The sequence below is a fragment of the Callospermophilus lateralis genome, chromosome 7, assembly GCF_048772815.1.
Source record: "Callospermophilus lateralis isolate mCalLat2 chromosome 7, mCalLat2.hap1, whole genome shotgun sequence".
In the NCBI taxonomy this organism is placed as follows: domain Eukaryota; kingdom Metazoa; phylum Chordata; class Mammalia; order Rodentia; family Sciuridae; genus Callospermophilus; species Callospermophilus lateralis.
Window position 1 is genome coordinate 125,228,745 of NC_135311.1, and position 20,973 is coordinate 125,249,717.

Consider the following 20,973-nt stretch of genomic DNA (forward strand, 5'->3'; position numbering starts at 1 on the left):
CAAACAAGTTAATGATAAGGCACTTCCAGGGTGGCCCTTGCATTCAAGGCTTGTCCAGCTCTGTGGCTGGCTTCCTGGCTCTGCAAGAACCCTGGTCTTGGGGCTGGGCTTGCGGCTCAGCGCTAGAATGCTTGACTAGCACGTTTGAGGTGCTGGGTTCAATCCTCAGCGCCACATAAAAATAAATAAAATAAAGGTATTGTGTCCAACTACAATTTATATATATATAAAGAAAGAAATAACCGTGGTCTTGTATACACAGAAGAGTGGGCACAAATAGAAACACCAGTCACAGCCACCTGCTGATTGTGCACCTGAGGCCTTGGTGCCCTGGTACAGCCTGGGTTAATGACCCTGTTTATACACTTGAGTCATCCGATAAGGGGCAGCCAGGCCAGCAGGCCGCAGCCCTGTGCCCTGCACCAGCCACTTTCATTGACTGAAGCGATAGCAATGCCACGTGGAGCTCCCGATTCCCCCTCCCCCGCCACTTCCCCACCAGTCCAGCCAGGGTCAGTGTGTGTGCGCGCGCGCGCCTTGTTTTTTTCAATGAACATGACTTCTGGAGTCAAGGTTGTCGGGCCATCCTCCCTCCCGCCCTTTGGCGATATAAATAACACCAACAGCTCAGCACAGAGGGCCAGAGAGCTGGGAAGACATAGGAGCAGGTCCCTAACCATGAGCGCCAGCCAACCAGGGGCCTGCCCGTGCCAGGGCGCTGCAGGCCACCCGACCATTCTGTACACACTTCTGAGCCCCAGCCTCAGGCCCAGGCCCTCAGTGCCCCCATCCCCAACCCGCTGCCTGTGCCTGCAGCACCGGCCTGTCCGCCTGTGTGCCCCCCACCGCACCTGCCGGGAGGCCTTGGATGTCCTGGCCAAAACAGTGGCCTTCCTCAGGAACCTACCCTCCTTCTGCCAGCTCCCTCCGCAGGATCAGCGGCGGCTGCTACAGGGTTGCTGGGGCTCTCTCTTCCTGCTTGGGTTGGCCCAAGACACAGTGACCTTTGAGGTGGCTGAAGCCCCAGTGCCCAGCATACTCAAGAAGATCCTGCTGGAGGAGCCCAGCAGCAGTGCTGGCTGGGGACAGCCACCCGACAGGCCCCAGCCCTCGCTGGCTGCTGTGCAGTGGCTTCAGTGCTGCCTAGAGTCCTTCTGGAGTCTCAAGCTGGGCCCCAAAGAGTATGCCTACCTGAAAGGAACCATCCTCTTCAATCCAGGTAAGCTCTCAGACACTCATGGAAGGGGACCGTGGTAGGAAGGGGCCAGGGCCCAGCCAAGGAAGGACCTTCTAAGGGCCTGACATCCACTATCACATTGGGTCCTCCGTATCATGGAATTATCGCCTCACATTGGAGGCACAGAGAAGCTAAGTGACTAGCTGAAGGTCCCACAGCCAGGTAGGGGCAAAAAGGGATGGGAACTCAGGTCTGTACACCCCAGAGACTGGCCCTTGCCACTGTTCCTGAGAAATCTGCTGTGACCCTTAGGGAATGTGGGGTGAGGAGCACAGCACAGCTGTGTCTCTGTCATACCTTCAAGGGCAGACTACATGATGAAGTTCTGAAAGTGAAACTCCTCTATGGGTTCAGAAAGATCACACAGAGGATAGGAATGAAGGGGAGCGGGGGACAGGAGAGTAACAGAGAGTATTCTTGGTAGTGAGAGAGCATGAGGTGGAAGTTCCCCACCAAAAGGCCTTTGTGGCATCCATAATGCATATTATTATTGTAATAATAGTAGTGAACCCTTATATTACATTTACCATATATTAGGTCCTCATCTCAGAGTTTACATATACTGGCTCATTTAAACCTCAAAAAAAGCCCAGCAGAGTGGAATTATTATTTTTTTAAGTGCTGGGGATTGAGCCCAGGGATGCTTAACCACTGAGATACACCCCAAGGCCTTTGGATTTTTTATTTTGAGATAGGGTCTTGCTAAGTTGCTTAAGGGCCTTGCTAAGATGCTAAGTTGCTGAGGCTGGCTTCAAACTTGGGATCTTTCTGCCTCAGTCTCCAGAGGAGCTGGAATTATAGATGTGTACCATTGCTCCTGGCTGAGACGAGTACTATTATTCCCGCTTTACAGATGAAGAACTGCAGGCTGGGCATGTTAATGCACACCTGAAATCCCAGCTATTTGGGAGACTGAGGCAGCAGGATTGCAAGCTCAAGGCCAGCCTGGGCAACTTAGTGAGATTCTCTCTCAAAATAAAAAATAAAAATAGCTGGGGATGTTGCTCAGTGGTTAGAGTGTTTGCTTAGCATGCCTGAGGGCCTGGGTTCAATCCCCAGTATTAAAAAAAAAAAAAAAAATGGGAAAGAAAGAAACTAAGACACAGTTGACTAAGATTACTCAGCTACTTAGTGATGCCAGAGGCAGTCTAGTTCTTAATACTGCCTCTCCATAAATGGATGGGTGAGTAAAATGAAAAACTAAATTATGGAGGTGGTAGAGTGGGGCCTGGAAGACTGAGCAAAGGAAGCGAGGGACAGGAGGGTCATTCAGTGACAGAGCACTTGCCTGATATGCACAGAGCCCTGGGTTCAATCCCTAGCACCTTCCTTGCCACCAAAGAAAAGAAAAACTACTTGAGCAATTTCTTGGGAAGCTGAGTCAGGAGGATCACAAGTTTGAGGCCAACTAGGCAACTTAGCAAGACCTTGTTTCAAAAAAAAAAAAAAAAAAAAAGATAGAAAGAGCTGGGGAAGTGGCTCAGTGGTTAAGTGCCCCTGGGTTCAATCCCCAGTACTGAGGTTGGGGAGAGAAAAGCGGGAGAGAGAGGTGCAGAAGGGTGTTTGCTGGTGGCCTCAGATTCTGGGCCAGCATCATCCTTTGGTGGCTGGGAGTGGGGTGCTCACCAATCCTCTCACTCTGTCCTCCTGCAGATGTGCCAGGCCTTCATGCCTCCTCCCACATTGGGCATCTGCAGCAGGAGGCTCACTGGGCCCTGTGTGAAGTCCTGGAGCCCTGGTACCCAGCAGGCCGAGGCCGCTTGGCACGGGTCCTCCTCACGGCCTCCACTCTTAAGAGCATTCCATCCAGCCTTCTTGGGGACCTCTTCTTTCGCCCTATCATTGGAGATGTAGACATCACTGGACTCCTCGAGGACATGCTTTTGCTGAGGTGACCTGCAGAAGCTTGCAGTGCTGATTTGGCCTGGCTGTCCCCAACAGGGAGTCAACGCTCCTGGAGAGGAAAGCTTGCTAGATAGCACTCAGCCCCCCAGGAGGCTCACTCAGCCTCACTCAGCCATACTTCCACAGTTTGGACACAGTACTCCAGCCATCTGGTAGGCCCTCGGTGGTCCCCAGAGTCTCTGGGCCAAGAATGCTGTCCCCTCTGGGGATGGTTTGGAAGTTTGACTGTTTGGAAGTTAGATTGCTCACTGGGGCAGAATTCTTCCTGACTTTGTACAGAGATAAATTAAGTTATTGTTTTTTGTAATAAAAGGTGTGATGCCCTTGGAGCCTGATACTGTAGTTTGTACATTTGAGAGGAACCAGCTCCCTCTGGATCCCCTTCCTTCCCCTACCAGAGAGACCCCAAGGGAAGGAAACACAGGTGCCCAGGAGTCAAGCCTCAGACATCTGGGGTATTAATTTTTCATTGGGATGGTGACTCCATTTCTGGGGATGAGATTTGTTTCGCATCTGGATCTGAATCCAGGAGATAGTATCAGTTCATAATACCTTTACCTCCTTGCTTTTACTTTTGGGAGGAGAAGGTTTCTTTCCTATCCCCAGGTACTCCACTAAACCACCGGGGCTCCTGTTCCCTGCCAGGCTCCCTCTCATCTCTCATCCAAGGGAAAGTCGGATCACAGACAGTTGTGAAGCCGTCCCTGTGGCCTGGGGTGTAGCTCAGTGGTAAAACATGTGTTTGGCATATGGAAGGCCCTGGGTTCAATCCCAGCAGCAAAGACAGAAAGAGAGGTGGGGCAGAAAAAGAAGAAACGAAGTAATGAAGGAAGCAGCCCATTTCAAATTGAAACAGACAAGGTCACTGTGATTTCTGCAGTTTGTGAGTTTGGGATCATTCACTTCTCCCATTTCTGTAGCCAACAGAAGAGAGTGGTCCGTTATCCTCCCAATGCAAGGTCAAGAGGCACCTAGGCTGGCCTGGAAGCTGCTTGGAGGCTGGGGCAGGCCAAGGTTTAGCTGGCCACAGTGGTATGATCAGGCATTGTTGTTAAAGTCTGAAATACTTTCATGACAGTTGGTTCACAGCCACTGCCCTGACCCACCCACCAGTCCCCTTCTACTGCCCCTCTGTCCTGTCCTGTCCTGTCCAATGTTCCTTGGACATTCCCATCGTCTAGCCACTGCAGAGGCTGAGCCATGGCCTCTAGCACCGCTTCATTCAGAGCACAGCTTGGGGCTGTCCTAATTGGTCAATATCTGTTTCTCAATGTTTGTTAAATATTTTGACCTGGTCACCCTGGTCAGGGTGAATGACCTGAAGGGTGGACAGGAGGTAATGATAACAACACAAATGCCTATAGGACTTTCAGGCCTCCTCCTTTCTCCAGCAATAAGGTCTGTCCTGACCAGGCCCCACCTCCATCACCACCACAGTTTGGATTCTTCTCACGGGTACAAGTTAATTATTGCTCACTGAGAGAGGTCATTCTCTCAGGGACAACAGTCTAGGAGTCATCATTCAGGCCTCTTTCTTCTTCTTCTTTTTCTTCTTCTTTTTTTTTTTTTTTTTTTTTTTTGGTACTGGGAATTGAGCTCAGGGGCACTCACTCTACACCCCCCAGCCCTGTTTATTTTTTATTTTGAGACAGGGTCTTGCTAAGTTGCTGAGGCTGGTCTTGAACTTGTGATCCTCCTGTCTCAGTCTCTCAAGTCACTGGGATTGTGGGTATGTACCACAATGCCTGGCTCATTCAAGCCTTTTTCTAAGACCCCAGGTTAGGACCATAATGAACTGCCCATGTCCTCATTATGGGTACCTAGCGTCAGTAGCAAGGACACCCCATCTCTTGCTCAGCAGCCTGCACATAAGTCAGACACCAGAAAGAGACAGAAACACATGGCTCAGACCCCAAATGTTGTATCATAACAAAGATACATGCAATTCAAGTGTATAACTCAGACACATCTTCACAGATATTCAACTCCCTCTGTCTCTGTCTCTCTCTCTCTCTGTCTCTGTCTCTCTCTCTCTCTCACACACACACACACACACACACACACACACACACACACACCTCTATCCACACCATACAGCACAGAAAAGCATGGCCCAGATATACTTGGTCAGCAACATGCTGCAGACCTAAACACATTCACACAACAAAACACATTCCTTTTCAAATTTCCTCCTATCCCTCCATGGGGATGGGGAGCTACACTCCCATTTCTCATCTTTATTCCTTGAGTCGTTCCCTGTGCCCTAGCTCTAAGTCTTGTGCTAGGAACATAAAGAATATAACAAAACAATAGAGACAATTACGGAACAATATAAGGATAATATTGCTTTCTCCATGAGATCACAGGCTTTTCAAAGGTGGGGGGCTCTATCTCCATTATCAACTATCCTGGGGTAAGACCTGTGTCTTAGTTTCAGGGAGGGAAGAGAAGGAAACAGGCCCAGACAGGGTATGGAACTTACTCATGGTCTGGGCTGTTCACTGTCTGGCCTGAGATTTGAGCTGAGACTCATGTGATTCCAGAGGCCAGGTTCTTGCCAACAGCATTGGCTGGCATGAGTCACGGCCAGGATCAGGCTGTCTGGAGCCAGCTGAGCCACTGCTTACTGACCGTTTACCTCTCAGCCATGATCCCTGTCCTCAGGCCCAGCCAGGGCTGATTCACTGGAAAGCAGAAGGGTGACTGTGGCTCTGGGTCAGCCCAAGATACCATTTTATTGCCTCGTTATCTCTATCCTCATTAGCCAAATCATTGATTGCTTATTAAGCAGTCAGGCAGCTCACATGTGATGTGCCCTCACTGACTCACCTTGCCCTTGGGCATCTGCATATCCTAGAAACTATCTATGGTGCCTGCAAAGAGTCAACACCTATTATCCATCCATCCATTTGTTCATCCCATCATTCATGTCTCTTGACCTCCACTTGTACCAGAACTTGTATTAGATTCCAGGAGCCAGAGCACACAATAAATAAGATACAGTTCCTGCCCTCATGCAACATCCTACCCCTGGCAGAGGAAGACACTAATATACAGAACTAAATATAACATGAAGAGATCTGAACTGTGTGAGAGGAATACACCACAGGCAGCTGGAATAATTCAATCTGAATGGAGGTAGGAAAAATGCTTCATTCAATTGGTGACTGTTTGGAGAATGAATACAGGTTTGCAAGGATGGGCATTCCGAACCCAGGGAATGACTTATGCAAAGGCAGAGAGGTGTTAGAGAACAAAGGGAATGGAATGTGAGGCCCAGGACAGCAGGCGATCAGCACACTGATGCACACACAGACTGCATCAAAGTAACACAGCAGAGAACAGAAATTCCAGTGAAACTGGTGGAAACCAGATAAGATCTCAAGGGAATCCATGTTAACAAAGGGGACCTCCTATTTCTGACAGGCATGGCCAGAGGAAAGCCCAAGCTGTGGCATCTTTAAAGAGTTGGACTAGGCTGGGCATGGTGGCACACACCTGTGATCCTAGCAGCTCAAGAGGCTGAGGTAGGAGGATCCCAAATTCCAAGCCAGCCTTAGCAACTTTGCGGGAGGCCCTAAGAAATTCAGCAAGGCCCTGTCTCTAATAAAATACAAAAAGGGGCTAGGGATGTGGATCAGTAGTTAAGTGCCCCTGGGTTTAATACCCAGTACAAAAAAAAAAATTAAAAAAAAAAAAAAGCATTGGGCTAGGGGGCTAGGGGTTGGGGTTGTATCTCAGTAGTATAGCAGTTGTCTATCATGTTGGAGGCCCTGAGTTTGATCCCCAGCACCACAAAATAACAATAATTAGCAAAACAAAATTAGCGACAACAAAAAATAAAACCCCCAGAGTCAGGAATGATCAATTAAAGAATAAACAGCAACTGGGCTGGAGACATAGCTCAGTTGGTGGAGTGCTTACCTTGCATGCACAAGGCCCTGGGTTCAATCCCCAGCATCACAAAAAAAAAATAAAATAAGACAAATAAACAGCAACTAAACTCCTTCTCTTTCTCACCCAACTATGAGGTGAAATGATGGTCGTGTATTCTCCCAAGAAAGTGGCCCCACTTTACCTAGAGGAAGTTCATGACCATACTCAGGGGCATAGCCCCATGTTAGTGCCAGCAATATTCATTCCATCATTCATTACCGCCAAACCTCCCCCTCAACATTCATTTCATGATTTACTAGGTCTACTATGTACTGAGCATCCTGCTAGGTCCTAGAAATTTAGTTCCACAAATCGCAATTATGAGTAATTATAAGTGCACAACTTCTTGGTCATCTCACAGCTTTTCCATAGCATGCCATTATTATTTTGGCTTTCATCATTTGCTATTAAACTTTATATATATGTAGTTTTTGCAGACCCAGGGGCGGCACTCTATCACTGAACTACTCCCCAGCCCTTTAAATTTTTTTTTTTTTTTTTAATTTTGATGCAGGGTCTCACCAAGTTACCAAAGCTGTCCTTGAATTTGCCATCCTCTTGTCTCAGGCTCCTAAGTAGGTGGGATTACAGGTTTGCACCACCACACCTGGCCAATTTCCAGATTTTTAAAGGTAGTAGTTACTTTGTGGTGATCATATAGATACACACATATGTAATGAATAAAAAAATAAAAACATTCTAATGTTGTGTGCAGAGGCACACACCTATAATCCCAGAGACATGGGAGGCTGAGGCAGGAGGATTGAAGGTTCAAGGCCAGTCTCAGCAATATAGCAAGGCCCTGAGCAACTTATCAAGATCCTGTATCAAAATAAAAATAAAATAGTAATAAAAAGGGGCTGGAGACATAGCTCAGTGGTAGAGTGCTTGCTTAGTATGTCTAAAGCCCTGGGTTCAATCTCCAGCACCTCCAAACCTCCCCCTCAAAAGAAAACAAAACAAACAAACAAACAAACAAAAAAGCAAATCTAGATTCAATAAGAAGAGACTTGGATTACTACAAAGGAAGAAAGGCCTTATTGCAATTAGGGGGAGGGGGATTTTTGCAGTAGGGACTCTGACCTTGACATGAGATTGGCAAGGGTTAGGTAAACAGGGGTTTTCTTTCATAGGAAGATTTGAAAGAATGGGGTGTGAGGAAGTGGGATGATCAGAAGAAGCATCAATGGTCAGTAGATTAGAGAATGTTTTACCCTTAAACCAACCTATTTTCAGGAGGGGCTGTTGAGGAGGAGTTTCCTGCTGGCTCAAGCTGAGATTGGGCCAGAGTTCAGGGACCTGGGGAAATGAGAGAAGTTAAACCAAAGTTGGTTAACAAGTATTTTGTTCTGATTGATCAATGGGGACAGTAAGTACATCTAAACTTTTATGAGGCAAAGAGTGGAATTTGGAATCTGTGACTGGCTTTGTTATAGGTCAACATGGGAACATCCACGAATCTAATCTAAGTCCTATGGAGAAGTGTGATTTGATTCTTCACAGAAAACTGTTCCAGAACACAGAAGAATAGGGGAGGGGATGAGTAGGAGTCCTTAATTTCCACTGTTTTCCAGGATCATAGGACTGTGTGCACATTGTCATTACATCTCCTGATAAACATGTACAATAATTTCTTCATAGTATATGCCTGAAAGTAGAATTGCTGGGTCAAAAGACAGGGGCTGGAGGTGCAACTCATATAGCTTCACTTTACTAGATAATGCCGAATTGTTTTCCAAAGTGGTTCTATCAATTTACACTTCCACCAACAGTGTATAATAGCTCCAGTTGCACATGGTCGCTTATATTTTTGAGTCTTAAATTTTGCCAATGTGGTGAAAGTGAAATGAGAGAGCCAGGCTGGCTAACAGACCCAGATCATCCAGGTTTGTGCAAGTGCCCTCCATGATCACGCGACAAAATCATCTATCAATGCATTTCTCAGGACACATCCCATCATTAAGCAACATGTCTGTGATTTTTCCTCTATGCTATTACCTTAACATGTTGTGGGTTCCATCTTGCCAATTATGTGTTTCTCATGAAGATTGTTTCTTCGTTTTTGTTTTTTTTCTAATTAAAAGACTTTTTTTTTTTGAAATGTTAAAAAAAAGAAAGTGAAATGAATCTCAACATAGTTGCATTTTTATTGAGATCGCCTTTCATTATAATCAAACGTGTGTTCCCTCTTTTGTGAATTATCTTCAGTCCATTTTTCTGAGTTAGCTTCCTCTTACTGATTTGTGGGAGTTCATTAATATTTTGGAAGAATAAATGATGGACGGCTAAGCAGATTCTGAACTGAGGAAGACTGGTAAAGGTTTGGGTGACACACAACAGCTAAATGTCTTTAAAATGCTCTCTCCTGCACGTCTTCTACTTGATCAACACTGGACCCTTTTTAAAGAGCTCCACAGCTCCATTTTTCAGGTGAGTTTTTTCAAAATCACAGGTTCCTTGTGGGAAAGGGACGTGGACCATTTCTTTCGGGCCTTCCCAGCAACAGGTCTCACATTCACCAATCTGATTACCGGTTTCAAAACCTCGCGACACGGGCGTCCAGCAAGTCTCACGATGTTCTCGTGAGAATTGGTTCTAGCCGATCATGTGACAATCCAAGATGGCGTTGCCCGGCGAGGCGGAGGAAGAGGCGACAGTTTACCTGGTAGTGAGCGGTATCCCCTCTGGGTTGCGCTCGGCCCAGCTACGGAGCTATTTTAGCCAGTTCCGGGAACAGCCGGGCGGTGGCTTCCTCTGTTTCCATTACCGGCATCGGCCGGAGCGGGCCCATCTCCAGGCCACTCTTGACTCTGTCCCCACTTCTGCCAATCCTGATGCTGAGGGTCAGGTTCTCTCCCAGACTGCCGCCACCGATGGCCGAAGTCTCTCCACTCGGAACACTTCTCCTGCTCAGACCCGCACCTGCTGCTGCGTCATCTCTGTTCGGGGGTTGGCTAAAGCCCAGAGGTTTCTTCGCATGTACTCAGGACGCCGGTGGCTGGATTCTCTAGGAACGTGGCTCCCGGGTCGCTGTGTCATCCACCGACTTAGGCTACCCACTGAGGCATCAGGTACAAGTATAAAAGATAATGGACTAGCCGGGCGTGGTGGCGCATGCCTGTAATCCCAGCGGCTCGGGAGGTTGAGACGGGAGGATCCCCAGTTCAAAGCCAGCCTCAGCAAAAGCTAGGCGCCAAGCAACTCAGTGAGACCCTGTCTCTAAATGAAATGCAGAATAGGGCTTGGGTCTAATGCCCCTGAGTTCAATCCCCTGAATGCCCCCACCGCCCGCCCCCCACCAAAAAAAAAAAAAAAAAAGATAATGGACTGGGCCTACAGGCTCAGAAATAAAGGCACCTTTCCCGAGGGGTGGCAAAGTTACACCTCTCTGTTTACTAACAGAGATTAGGTCATTTCTGGACAGAGCTTCAGGCCCAACTTGAACCTTAGTTTAACTTAGGAATTAACAACAAAGGAGAGGAGCCTATTCAGATGCTAGATCATCCATTTTTCAGTTTATTTGATCCTCTCTCAGATCTTTTCTCAGAGAAGTTGATTTTGCACTGACAAAAAAGGAAATCAAGTTTTTGTCAACCTAATATAAGCAGTAGAGAGACTGGTTCTTCAAAAAAAAGTTTATTTGGGAGCAAAGAGGAATTGCAGTCCGGGATCCATGTGCCATGATGAACCTTGGAGGACCTTAAGTGTATCAGGGAGGCAAAGGTAGACAAGGGTCTTCAAAGGCGAAATTGGAAGGTTACCTAAATTATTTTGAAACAATGATCCTTGCTTACAAGGATCAATAATAAGGGTGGAGTCAGTTCAAGATTGAACAGGCAGTTTGGGGTATATGTCCTTATAGAAGTATTTTTGTTTAAGGTTCATAGTGGCTTTTGTGCAAGGTTGTGATTTGGTAGTCTTTTGCAATAGTGCCTTTTATCAGGCAAATGTGGGTGAAGACCTCCTGTCTCCATTTTGTTAATGTTTGGCATAAGTGATTCCATTTTGATCTGACAATTTTCATATAACCCTTTTGCACTCTCTTTGACACCCTTCCAATCTCTTTGCTTTGGATAGTTCCTACTTGCTTTGGTAATCATTTGGGGAAATGGGAAATACAGTGCATAGTCCTCCCATTTATTCATTCAACAGACGGCTGTATTTCTAGACCTAATGTGATGCTAACTGGTATGCAGAGAACAGTTGGACACAGTCTGTGCTCAGAATCCACAGAGAAAGACAGATTTAGAAAGAGGTAATTGTTAGAGTTGTTATTCTAATTATTAATAGTTACTGGGTTAGCTCTATGTACTGTACTAGGCCTTTCATTTTCTTACTTTGAGTATATTGCACTAGAGATTGAATGTAGGTCTGCTGTGCTACTGAGCTACATTCCCACCCCGTTTTATTTTATTTTAATTTTGAGACAAGGTCTTAGTAAATTGCCCAGGCTGGCCACAAACTTGTGATTCTCCTGTCTCAGCCTCAGTGACTGGGATTACTGGCATGCACCACTGGGCCTGGCTTTATTTATTTATTTTTAAGAGACTGAGTCATTAGTGGAATGTGGTGGCACACATCTGTGATCCCAGTGACTAGGGAAGCTGAAGCAGGAGGATCTCAAGTTTTGAGGCCAACCTCAACAATTTAGCAGGGCCCTAAGCAACTTAGTAAGACCCTGCCTTAAAAGAAAAACAAAATGGACAGGGATGTGACCCAGTGGTAAAGTGCCTCTGGGTTCAAATTCTAGTACCAAAAAGAGAAAGAGAGTGTCTATCTCACTTTGTTGCCCATACTGAGATAATCCTCCTGCCTCAGCCACTTCATTGGCCCAGATGGCTACATTTATTTTTTTAATGTGTGCTGATGATCAAACCCCATCACTGAGTCACACTTCCAGCCCATCATTTTCTTTCTTTTATTTTCCTTATTTCTTTCACAGTACTAGGAATTGAATTCAGGGGCACTCTACTAGTGAGCTAATTCCCTATTTTTTTTTTCTTTTTCAAATAAGGTTTCCCTAAGTTACTAGGCTGACCTACAACTTGTAATCCTCCTGTCTCAGCCTCCTGAATGACTGGGATTACAGGTGTGCCTCACCATGCCTGACTAGCCTTTTATTGTCTTATTGATCCCGTGCAACAATTCTATGAGATAGAAACTATTGTTATTCCCATTTTTTAGATGAGAAAACTGAGGGATGCAGAGGTTTGTGACTTGCCCAAGGTTACAGAGCTAATAAGTGTCAGAGCCAGAATGCAAACCTGGGTCTGCTGTAGAGCCTATGTTTTTTTTGTTTTTTGTTTTTTTTGGTACTAGGGATTGAACGCAGGGGCACTCAACCATTGAGCCACATCCCCAGCCCTATTTTGTATTTTATTTAGAGACAGGGTCCCACTGAATTCTTAGTGCCTCGACATTGCTGAGGCTAGCTTTGAACTTGTGATCCTCCTGCCTTAGCCTCCTGAGTTGCTGGGATTACAGGCGTGTGCCACAGTGCCCAGCTTTTTTTTTTTTTTTAAAACAAGGGCTTACTCTATATCCTAGACTGATCTTGAACTTCTGGGCTCAGGTGATTCTCCTGCCTCAGCCCCAAGTAGCTGGGGCTGTAGGTGCACACCACTAACACACCCTGCTAGAGCCTGTGCTTCTTATCAAGTACTGTGAGTGACAGGAAGAAGGAACTGAATTCCTAGAGACCTTAGGAAATGTAGCTTTTAATCTGGATATTAAAGATTAGTAAGAATTATAGGAAAGTATTGTGTTCATAGTAAATGACATTTAGAGACACAGAGATGAAAAATTCTGTGGAACTTTCAGGGTATGTTAAATTATTTGGTGTGGCAAGAACACTGGCTATGAGAGAGTGCAGGAGAAGAGAGTTGGTGATAGTTGACGCTGAAGGTCAGTGTGAGGCTGGGGGTGTGGCTCAGTGGCATACTACATGCTTAGAATGTACAAGGCCCTACAATCTCTAGCAGAGAGAGAGAGAGAGAGAGAGAGAGAGAGAGAGAGAGAGTCTGGTGTAGGTACACACCTACAATCCTAGTGATTTGGGAGACTGAAATAGGAGGTTTACAAATTCAAGGGCAACCTCAGCAATTTAGCAAGGCCCTAAGCAACTCATACCCTGTCTAAAAAATTAAAAAGGACTGTAGATGTAGCTCAGTGATAAAGCTCCCCTGGGTTCAATCCCCAGTGCCAAAAACAAAAAACAGAGAAGGAGGAAAAAAAGTCAGCAGGAGCCAAATCTGTAAGAAACTTATGTGCTCAGCCAAGGTGATGAGAAGTGGCATGGGGGCTGGGGATGTGGCTCAAGCGATAGCGCGCCCGCCTGGCATGCGTGCGGCCCGGGTTCGATCCTCAGCACCACGTACAAACAAAGATGTTGTGTCCGCCGATAACTGAAAAATAAATATTAAAATTCTCTCTCCCTCTCTCACTCTCTCTTTAAAAAAAAAAAAAAAAAGTGGCATGAAACTGCTGTAGGAAGGGACTCAGAGAAGTTTGAAAGGAAACTTCAGTAGGGTAATGGATTTAAGCCTTGACTGATTTCTGGCTCAAGTATTGCTGGAGGCTTCTGGTTTTCAAAGTCCATTCTTCTTTCTTCTCAAGGTTTGGGCTCTTTTCCATTTAAGACCCGGAAGGAACTACAGAATCGGAAGGCCAAGAATGAAGTCTTCACCCTGGCTGACCTGAGGCAGCTGCCAGAACTGAACCCACCAGTGCTGATGCCTAATGGGAATGTGGGGACTCCCCTACGGGTCTTTTTGGAGTTGATTCGGGCCTGCCGCCTACCACCCCGAATCATCACCCAGCTTCAGCTCCAGTTCCCTAAGACGGGGTCCTCTCGCCGCTACGGCAATGTGCCCTTTGAGTATGAGGACTCAGAGACTGTGGAACAAGAAGAGCATGTGTACACAGCCGAGGGTGAGGAAATACCCCAGGGAACCTGCCTGGCAGATACACCAGCCGGTCCTTATGAAGAGCTAGAGGATGAAACGGAAAAGGAGGAAGAAGAGTCTCACTCAGGTGATGTGAGTACACTATACACCCTGTCCTTGTTGGCAGCTTAAAGAGGCTTAATAATACTATGTTTCAATTATATATTACAAGGATTTAAAAAAAAATTTTTTTTTAGTTGTAGTTGGATATTTATTTATTTTATTTTTATGTGGTGCTGAGGATCGAACCCAGTGCCTTACACGTGCTAAGCAAGCGCTCTGCTGCTGAGCTCCATATAGTACAAGGATTCTTTTTTTTTTTAAATATTTATTTTTTAGTTCTCGGCGTACACAACATCTTTGTTTGTATGTGGTGCTGAGGATCGAACCCGGGCCGCACGCATGCCAGGCGAGCGCACTACCGCTTGAGCCACATCCCCAGCCCCTACAAGGATTCTTGACCTGGGGTCCTCACGGGGCTTCCAAGGAGTATGAGAACTCCCTGACATTGACTATAAAACTGGATTTGCATGTATATATGTATGTGTGTCTATATACACTCACACTATACATAAATGTACATGCCAATATATAGGTATATATACATGTGTATATATACACATACACACATATATGTATATGTGTATGTATGTGTATATATATATGTGTATATATGTATTCATACATACATATGTATATTTAATTTGAGGGAGAGGGTCCATGGTTTATATAAGATTTTTGTTGTTTTTGGTACCAGGTATTGAACCCAGTGCACTTAACCATTGAGCCATATCCCCAGCCCTTTTTTGTATTCTATTTAGTGACAAGGTCTTGCTGAGTTGCTTAGGGCCTTGCTAAGTTGCTGAGGCTAGCTTTAAACTGGTGATCCTCCTCCCTCAGCCTCCTGGGCTGCTAGGATTATAGGCATGCACCATTGCACTCAGTTTATATAAAAGGATTTTTTAAATGGTACTTCTTTTCATTCCCTTGGAAGGAAGGAAAGTTCCTTTTGTTTTTGGTACCAGGGATTAAACTCAGGGATACTCAATCACTGAGCCACATCTCGAGCCCATTTTAAATTTTTATTTATTTATTTATTTAAAAAATATTTTTATTAGTTATTGACGGACCTTTATTTATTTATATGTGGTGCTGAGACTCAAACCCAGTGCCTCTCACATGCTAGGCAAGCACTGTATCACTGAGTCACAACCCCAGCCCTATTTTTTATTTTTATTTATTTTTATTTTTATATATATATATTTTAGTTGTCAATGAGGCCCTTTATCAATTAATTCATTCATTCATATGTGGTGCTCAGAATCGAACCCAGTGCCTCACACATGCTAGGCAAGTGCTCTACCACTGAGCTACAATCCCAGCCCCATATATATATATATTTTTTTTTTAGCCCCATATTTTTTTGAAACAGGGTCTCACTAGTTGCTGAGGCTGACTTTGAACATGCAATTTTCCTGCCTCAGCCGCCTGAGCCAATGGGACTACAGGTATGTGCTCTCTTTTTTTTTTTTTTTTTTAATAACAACAACAACAAAAAACCTTAATATGAATTACAAATCTCAAAATTAATTTAAAAGCTATTTTAACCTTAGGAAGGCTCCTTTTCATAGAAACGTACTGATGAAGAGATGTTCAGTTTGCCTAAGATCATCTAAGGAAGCAGAGGCAGAGCTGGGATGGGAACCCAGTCCTCCTTGCTACTTCTCTAACCTCTGTGTGCCTTCTCTGTGTGGCTGAGCAGTTACCACTGGCTTCTGACCTTGAGTCAGTGGACTGAACACCAGCTTCTACACTAACTCTGTCAGCAAAATAGATAGTTTTTCAACTCCTTTGTCCAAACTTGGCTCATATATAAAATCAAGTGAGATGGGTTTTGTTAGGACAACTTGTTAGTTCTTTTTTTTTTTTTTTTTTTTTTTTGGTGGTGCTGGGGATTGAACACAGGGCCTTATGGATGCTAGGCAAGCACTCTACCAACTGAGCTATGTTCCCAGCCCCCAACTTGTTAGTTCTTGCCTCTTCTTTCTTTGTAACATAAGGCATAAAGGCCTAAACTGTGTGTTGATTAGCACTGAGAGTTCAGAGGCTGGTGAGAAACCTGTAGGCCTTTAATAGGCTATAGGACTTAAGGGATGAACTTTAACCAAGTGGAGAACTAACTGGTGTGGGAGGAGAGGGCACATATTTCAGCCAAGAGGATCTTCATGGCCAGGAGCACAGAACTGAAAGTGAGTTTTGCTTGTGGGAGGAGCAAACTATTTTGAGCAATGTTGGGATGGTGAGATGTGTTGGTGAAGGCTTCAAGGGCCAAATATGTGCTGCTTCTGAGACATCTGAAGGATTGGAGCCTTCTAGGGAGGGAACTTTTTTTTTTTTTTTTGGTATTGAGGATTGAACCCAGGGCATTTAACCACTGAGCCACATCCTCAGCCCCCTTTTTTTTTTTTTTTTTGTATTTTATTTAGAGAAAGGGTCTCACTGAATTGCTTAGGGCCTCACTAAGTTGCTGAGGCTGGCTTTGAACTCCTGATCTCCTAGCCTCAGCCTCTCCAGCCGCTGGAAGTATAGGCGAGCACCACCATGCCTGGCTTTAGGGAGGGAAGTGAGGTCAGGAGCTGAACAGGAAGGTCACCTCTTTCCACCTTTTTCCAGGATGATGACCGGGGTGAGGAGTGGGAGCGACATGAAGCACTGCATGAAGATGTGACCAGGCAGGAGAGGACCACTGAACGGCTCTTTGAGGAGGAGATCGAGCTTAAGTGGGAGAAGGGTGGCTCTGGCCTAGTATTCTACACTGATGCCCAGTTCTGGCAGGAGGAAGAAGGAGGTAAGGTGGTGTTAGTCAGCTTTCTGTCACTGTAACAAGTACCTGAGATAATCAGTTTCTAGAGAGAAAAGGTTTATTTTGGTTCACTGGTTTTATTCCAAGGTCAGTTGACTCTGGGGCTTTTTTGGGGGGAAGGGGCTATGGTGAGGCAGCACACTGACAGGGAAGCACATAGTACCCCAAGCCCATTCATCTCATGGCTGGGATGCAAAGAAGAAACCAGGGTGTCATAGGCCTCTTTGAGGTCACAACCAAAAATAACCCAAAAACCTCTCACTAGGCCCCATCTCTTTGAGACAGGGTTTCCTTATGCTGCTAGGCTGGTCTCAAACTCCTGGGCTTGCTGGGTGTGGTAGTGCATGCCTATAATCCCAGTGGCTTGGGAAGCTGAGGCAGGAGGATCATGAGTTCAAAACCAGCCTCAGCAAAAGCGAGGTGCTAAGCAACTCAGTAAGACCCTGTTTCTAAATAAAATACAAGAGCTGGGGATATAGCTTAGTTGGTAGAGTGCTTGCCTCACATGTACAAGGCCCTGGGTTCAATCCACAGCACAGCACAACACACACACACAAAAAAAAAATTAGTATACTCTATTAAATAAAATACAAAATAGGGCGGGGGTGTGGCTTAGTGGTCTAGTGCCCCTGAGTTCAATCCCAGGCAACCCCCCCGCCAAAAAATAAATAAATAAAAAACCTCCTGGACTCAGGTGATCTTCCTGCCTCAGCCTCCTGTGTAGCTGGGACTACAGGCATATGCCACTGGGCTATAGGCCCTCCACCCTTAAAAGTTTTCATCATCTTTCAATCTGGGGATCGAGCTAATTTTAACATGGGTTTTGGGAGGATGTTTAAGATCCAAATTTTAGGAGGATGGCACTCAGGCAAGGGCAGTTGAACTCTCTGTGCTCTTTCAGGGTTCTTTGTTCCCCACAGTGAGTTTCCTGACAGTGAACCCAAACAAAAACCTAGGAAACAGGCTTACTTTTATTGTATATGAGAGAGCGGTCATCCCTTTTTGGAGTGAGGAACAGAAAAATACCTCAATTCCAATTCTGAATTACCCTCCTGAAAATACAAACAAAAGCCCCAGATTCTGGACCATGTTTAGCTGTCAACAGAATTGGCAGTTCTTAACCCACTCTGATGAATGCTTTTATCTCTCTGCAGACTTTGATGAACAGACAGCTGATGACTGGGATGTGGACATGAGTGTGTACTACGACAAAGGTACAGGGCAAGGGGTGGCAAAAGGGATGGAACTGTTGTCCTGGCCTTGAGGTGACACTTTGCCAGGCGTGCTTAGCTGACTAAGACAGATAGGAGACCAGCTTCTTTGCTGTCCTCAGGGGACTGGTTCCATGATCCTCACAGATACCAAAATCTGCAGATACTCATGTCCCTTATATAATAAAATGGCACAGTATTTGCTTACAGCCTACACACATCCTTTCATATGCTTTACATTATCTCTTTAAAAAAAATCATCTCCAGATGACTTAATACAATGCAAATGCTATATCCATATTATATTGTATCATTTGGGGAAAAAAGTTCTAGAGTATTTTCAATCCACGGTTGGTTGTATCCACAGATGCAGAACCAGTAGATACAGAGGGCTGACTACTTGACATCTTGAGTACTTTAAGTGTTGGTTGTGAACAGAGCCTTTTTCCTTGCTGTGTGAGGAGAAAGGACATATGAGGACAGTCCTCAGGGAGATCTGAGTCTGATGAGTAGGCCCTGGTGAAGTGGGGTGATCAGGAACTCAGGCTCTGATCAGAGCATAGCTCTGAAGTAAAAAATGACCTGGGGCTGGGGGGAGACCTGGGTTCTGATTTCATCTGTCATCTGTTGGCTCTGTGAGCTTTCTGCACCAAAATTTCTTTATCTGTATGATGAGGAGAGCCATGGTTCCTACTCTTGGCACACTCCCCTCTAATGAGTGAAAGAAGGTAATATAATTGGATACCAAGAAAATATATCAGTAAATCTTGTGAGGGGATCCTAGAAACCTGGTCCCTCCCCTGCCCCTTCACTGAGAAGGACCCTTCTGCAAACTGGGTTCTGGTTCCTCAGATGGTGGAGACAAGGATGCCCGAGACTCTGTCCAAATGCGGCTAGAACAGAGACTCCGTGATGGCCAGGAACATGGCTCTGTGATTGAACACCAGGTGGGCACCTTTGAGCGCCACACCAAGGTGAGTGAGCACTATGCCCATTCCACTGACCCCTTTCTTTCCTTCTTTGTCTTCATTCCTTGTCCCATCCCCAATCCTCATGCCCTAGGAAGGAGCCCCATTTCTTGAATCTTGTCCCTTCTTTCTACAGGGCATTGGCCGGAGGGTGATGGAGCGGCAGGGCTGGGCTGAGGGCCAGGGTCTGGGCAGCAGTTGCTCAGGAGTACCCGAGGCCTTGGATGGTGATGGCCAGCATCCCAGATGTAAGCGTGGATTAGGGTAAGTGTGGCTTAGGGACTTCCCAGGGACTCAAGCCAGCCTTTCTGCTGTGACCTGGTTTCCTCTTCCTGCTAGTTTTGGGATGGGTGCTGAGTACTCCTAGGGGATGAACTTCAAAGCAAAATTAGAAGGAAAAAGTGGATCTGAGCCGGACATGGTGGTTCATACCTGTAATCCCAGCAGCTCAGGAGGCTGAGGCACAAGGATTGAGAGTTCAAAGCCAGCCTTAGCAATGGTGAGGCACTAAGCAACTCAGTGAGACCCTGTCTCTAAATAAAAAATGCAAAATAGGGCTGGGGATATGGCTCAGTGGTTGAGTGACCCCAAGTTCAATCCCTGGTACCAAAAAAAAAAGTGGATCTGGCACTATTCATTTTTATTTTAGACCAAGCCCTAAGACAAGGTAGTCATTGATCTCCTGGGAGAGTTTTTACTTTTAGTCTGAGTTTGGACTTGAAAACTGTTAGGGAGTCTGTAGTGATGTGATAGAAGTTCTATCTGTGGTCCCTTGTTGCTGGTACTATCTGTCAATAGATAGATCTGGAGGCTGGAGAGCAAAATTTCAGATTTAAAGCTCTTTTTGGGGCCTGGATGTGTGGCTCAGTGGTAGAGTGCTTGCCTGGTATGCACAAAGCTCTGGGTTGGATTAGCAGCACAGGAGTACTCTCCCGCCAAAAAAAAAAAAAAAAAAAAAAGGCAGCTGTCTTTCAGACACAGATATGTAGCAGCTATTTTCTTTCTTGTCCTTTTCCAACCCCTTTACTGAGTTTTCAGAGAGAGCAGCCCTCTTATTGAGAGCTCTTTCCAGGTACCATGGAGAGAAGCTTCAGCCATTTGGACAACGGAAGAGGCCCCGTGGAACTGGCTTGGGGCTCATCTCCACCATATATGATGAGCCTCTACCCCAGGACCAGAGGGAGTCACTGCTCCGACGTCAGCCACCCACCAGCATGAAGTTTCGGACAGACATGGCCTTTGTGAGGGGTTCCACTTGTGCCATGGACACCCCCTCAGAGCCTAAGTGAGGGTTGGAGGCTTCCTTGCAGGATGACAGCCTTCTGCCTGGGCCTTGTTTACTACCGCGAAGCAGAAAGGAGTCTGGAAGCAGCAATCCCTGGCTGCTTGTCCGTTCTCTACCTCAGGGCTTTTTACAGCCCCCAATCCTTGGATATTAGGGCTTAAGGACCTTTCCTCATTCGTCTCCTACCCCTAGTCCCTGTTTGGGCTTGCGCAGTACCTTGAGCTGGACTGCCCGAGACCGTTAGCACAATCTTCCCTGGGGGTCTGAAGGAAGCCGCCATGGAGGTCAGAGATTAGGGCGAAAGGAGAGGATTTGTGGTCCCTGGAAGAGGTTTTGGACGGACCATCCACCGCCTCTGCCCCCACTGGCTGGGACCCAGCTACGGAGAGTCCGCGGGAGGTGGCCCAGGCCTGCGACGTAATGGGAGAATAAAAAGGTTTACGACCGGACATCGCTTTTTCTCTTCTAATCCGGGCCTGGGGAAAAGTCAGAGGATCGAGACTGGTGCGTCCGGCTCGCCAAGTCCCCAAGACAGACCCACGCTCCCACAGCGAAAGTCCCTTCTGTGTGGCCACGCCCTGCTTGGTAGCGTCGGTGCCTTAGGGCGGGACTTCCTCTCCCGGC

General features: G+C 46.2%; 2 protein-coding genes across 2 annotated transcripts; both read left to right on the top strand.

The window, feature by feature from the left end:
• The first annotated feature begins 678 nt into the window (after positions 1-678).
• Positions 679-3,132, top strand: Nr0b2 (nuclear receptor subfamily 0 group B member 2). Its single transcript, XM_076863557.1, has 2 exons — positions 679-1,219; positions 2,891-3,132. The coding sequence occupies exons 1-2, from the start codon at positions 679-681 to the stop codon at positions 3,130-3,132; spliced, it is 783 nt and encodes a 260-aa protein (XP_076719672.1).
• A 6,566-nt stretch (positions 3,133-9,698) lies between these two features.
• Gpatch3 (G-patch domain containing 3) lies at positions 9,699-20,886 on the top strand. Its single transcript, XM_076860973.2, has 7 exons — positions 9,699-10,149; positions 13,694-14,115; positions 16,696-16,870; positions 18,040-18,099; positions 18,949-19,070; positions 19,201-19,328; positions 20,137-20,886. Exons 1-7 carry the CDS (start codon positions 9,699-9,701, stop codon positions 20,351-20,353), a joined length of 1,575 nt encoding a protein of 524 aa, XP_076717088.2. The 3' UTR covers positions 20,354-20,886.
• Positions 20,887-20,973: the final 87 nt, after the last annotated feature.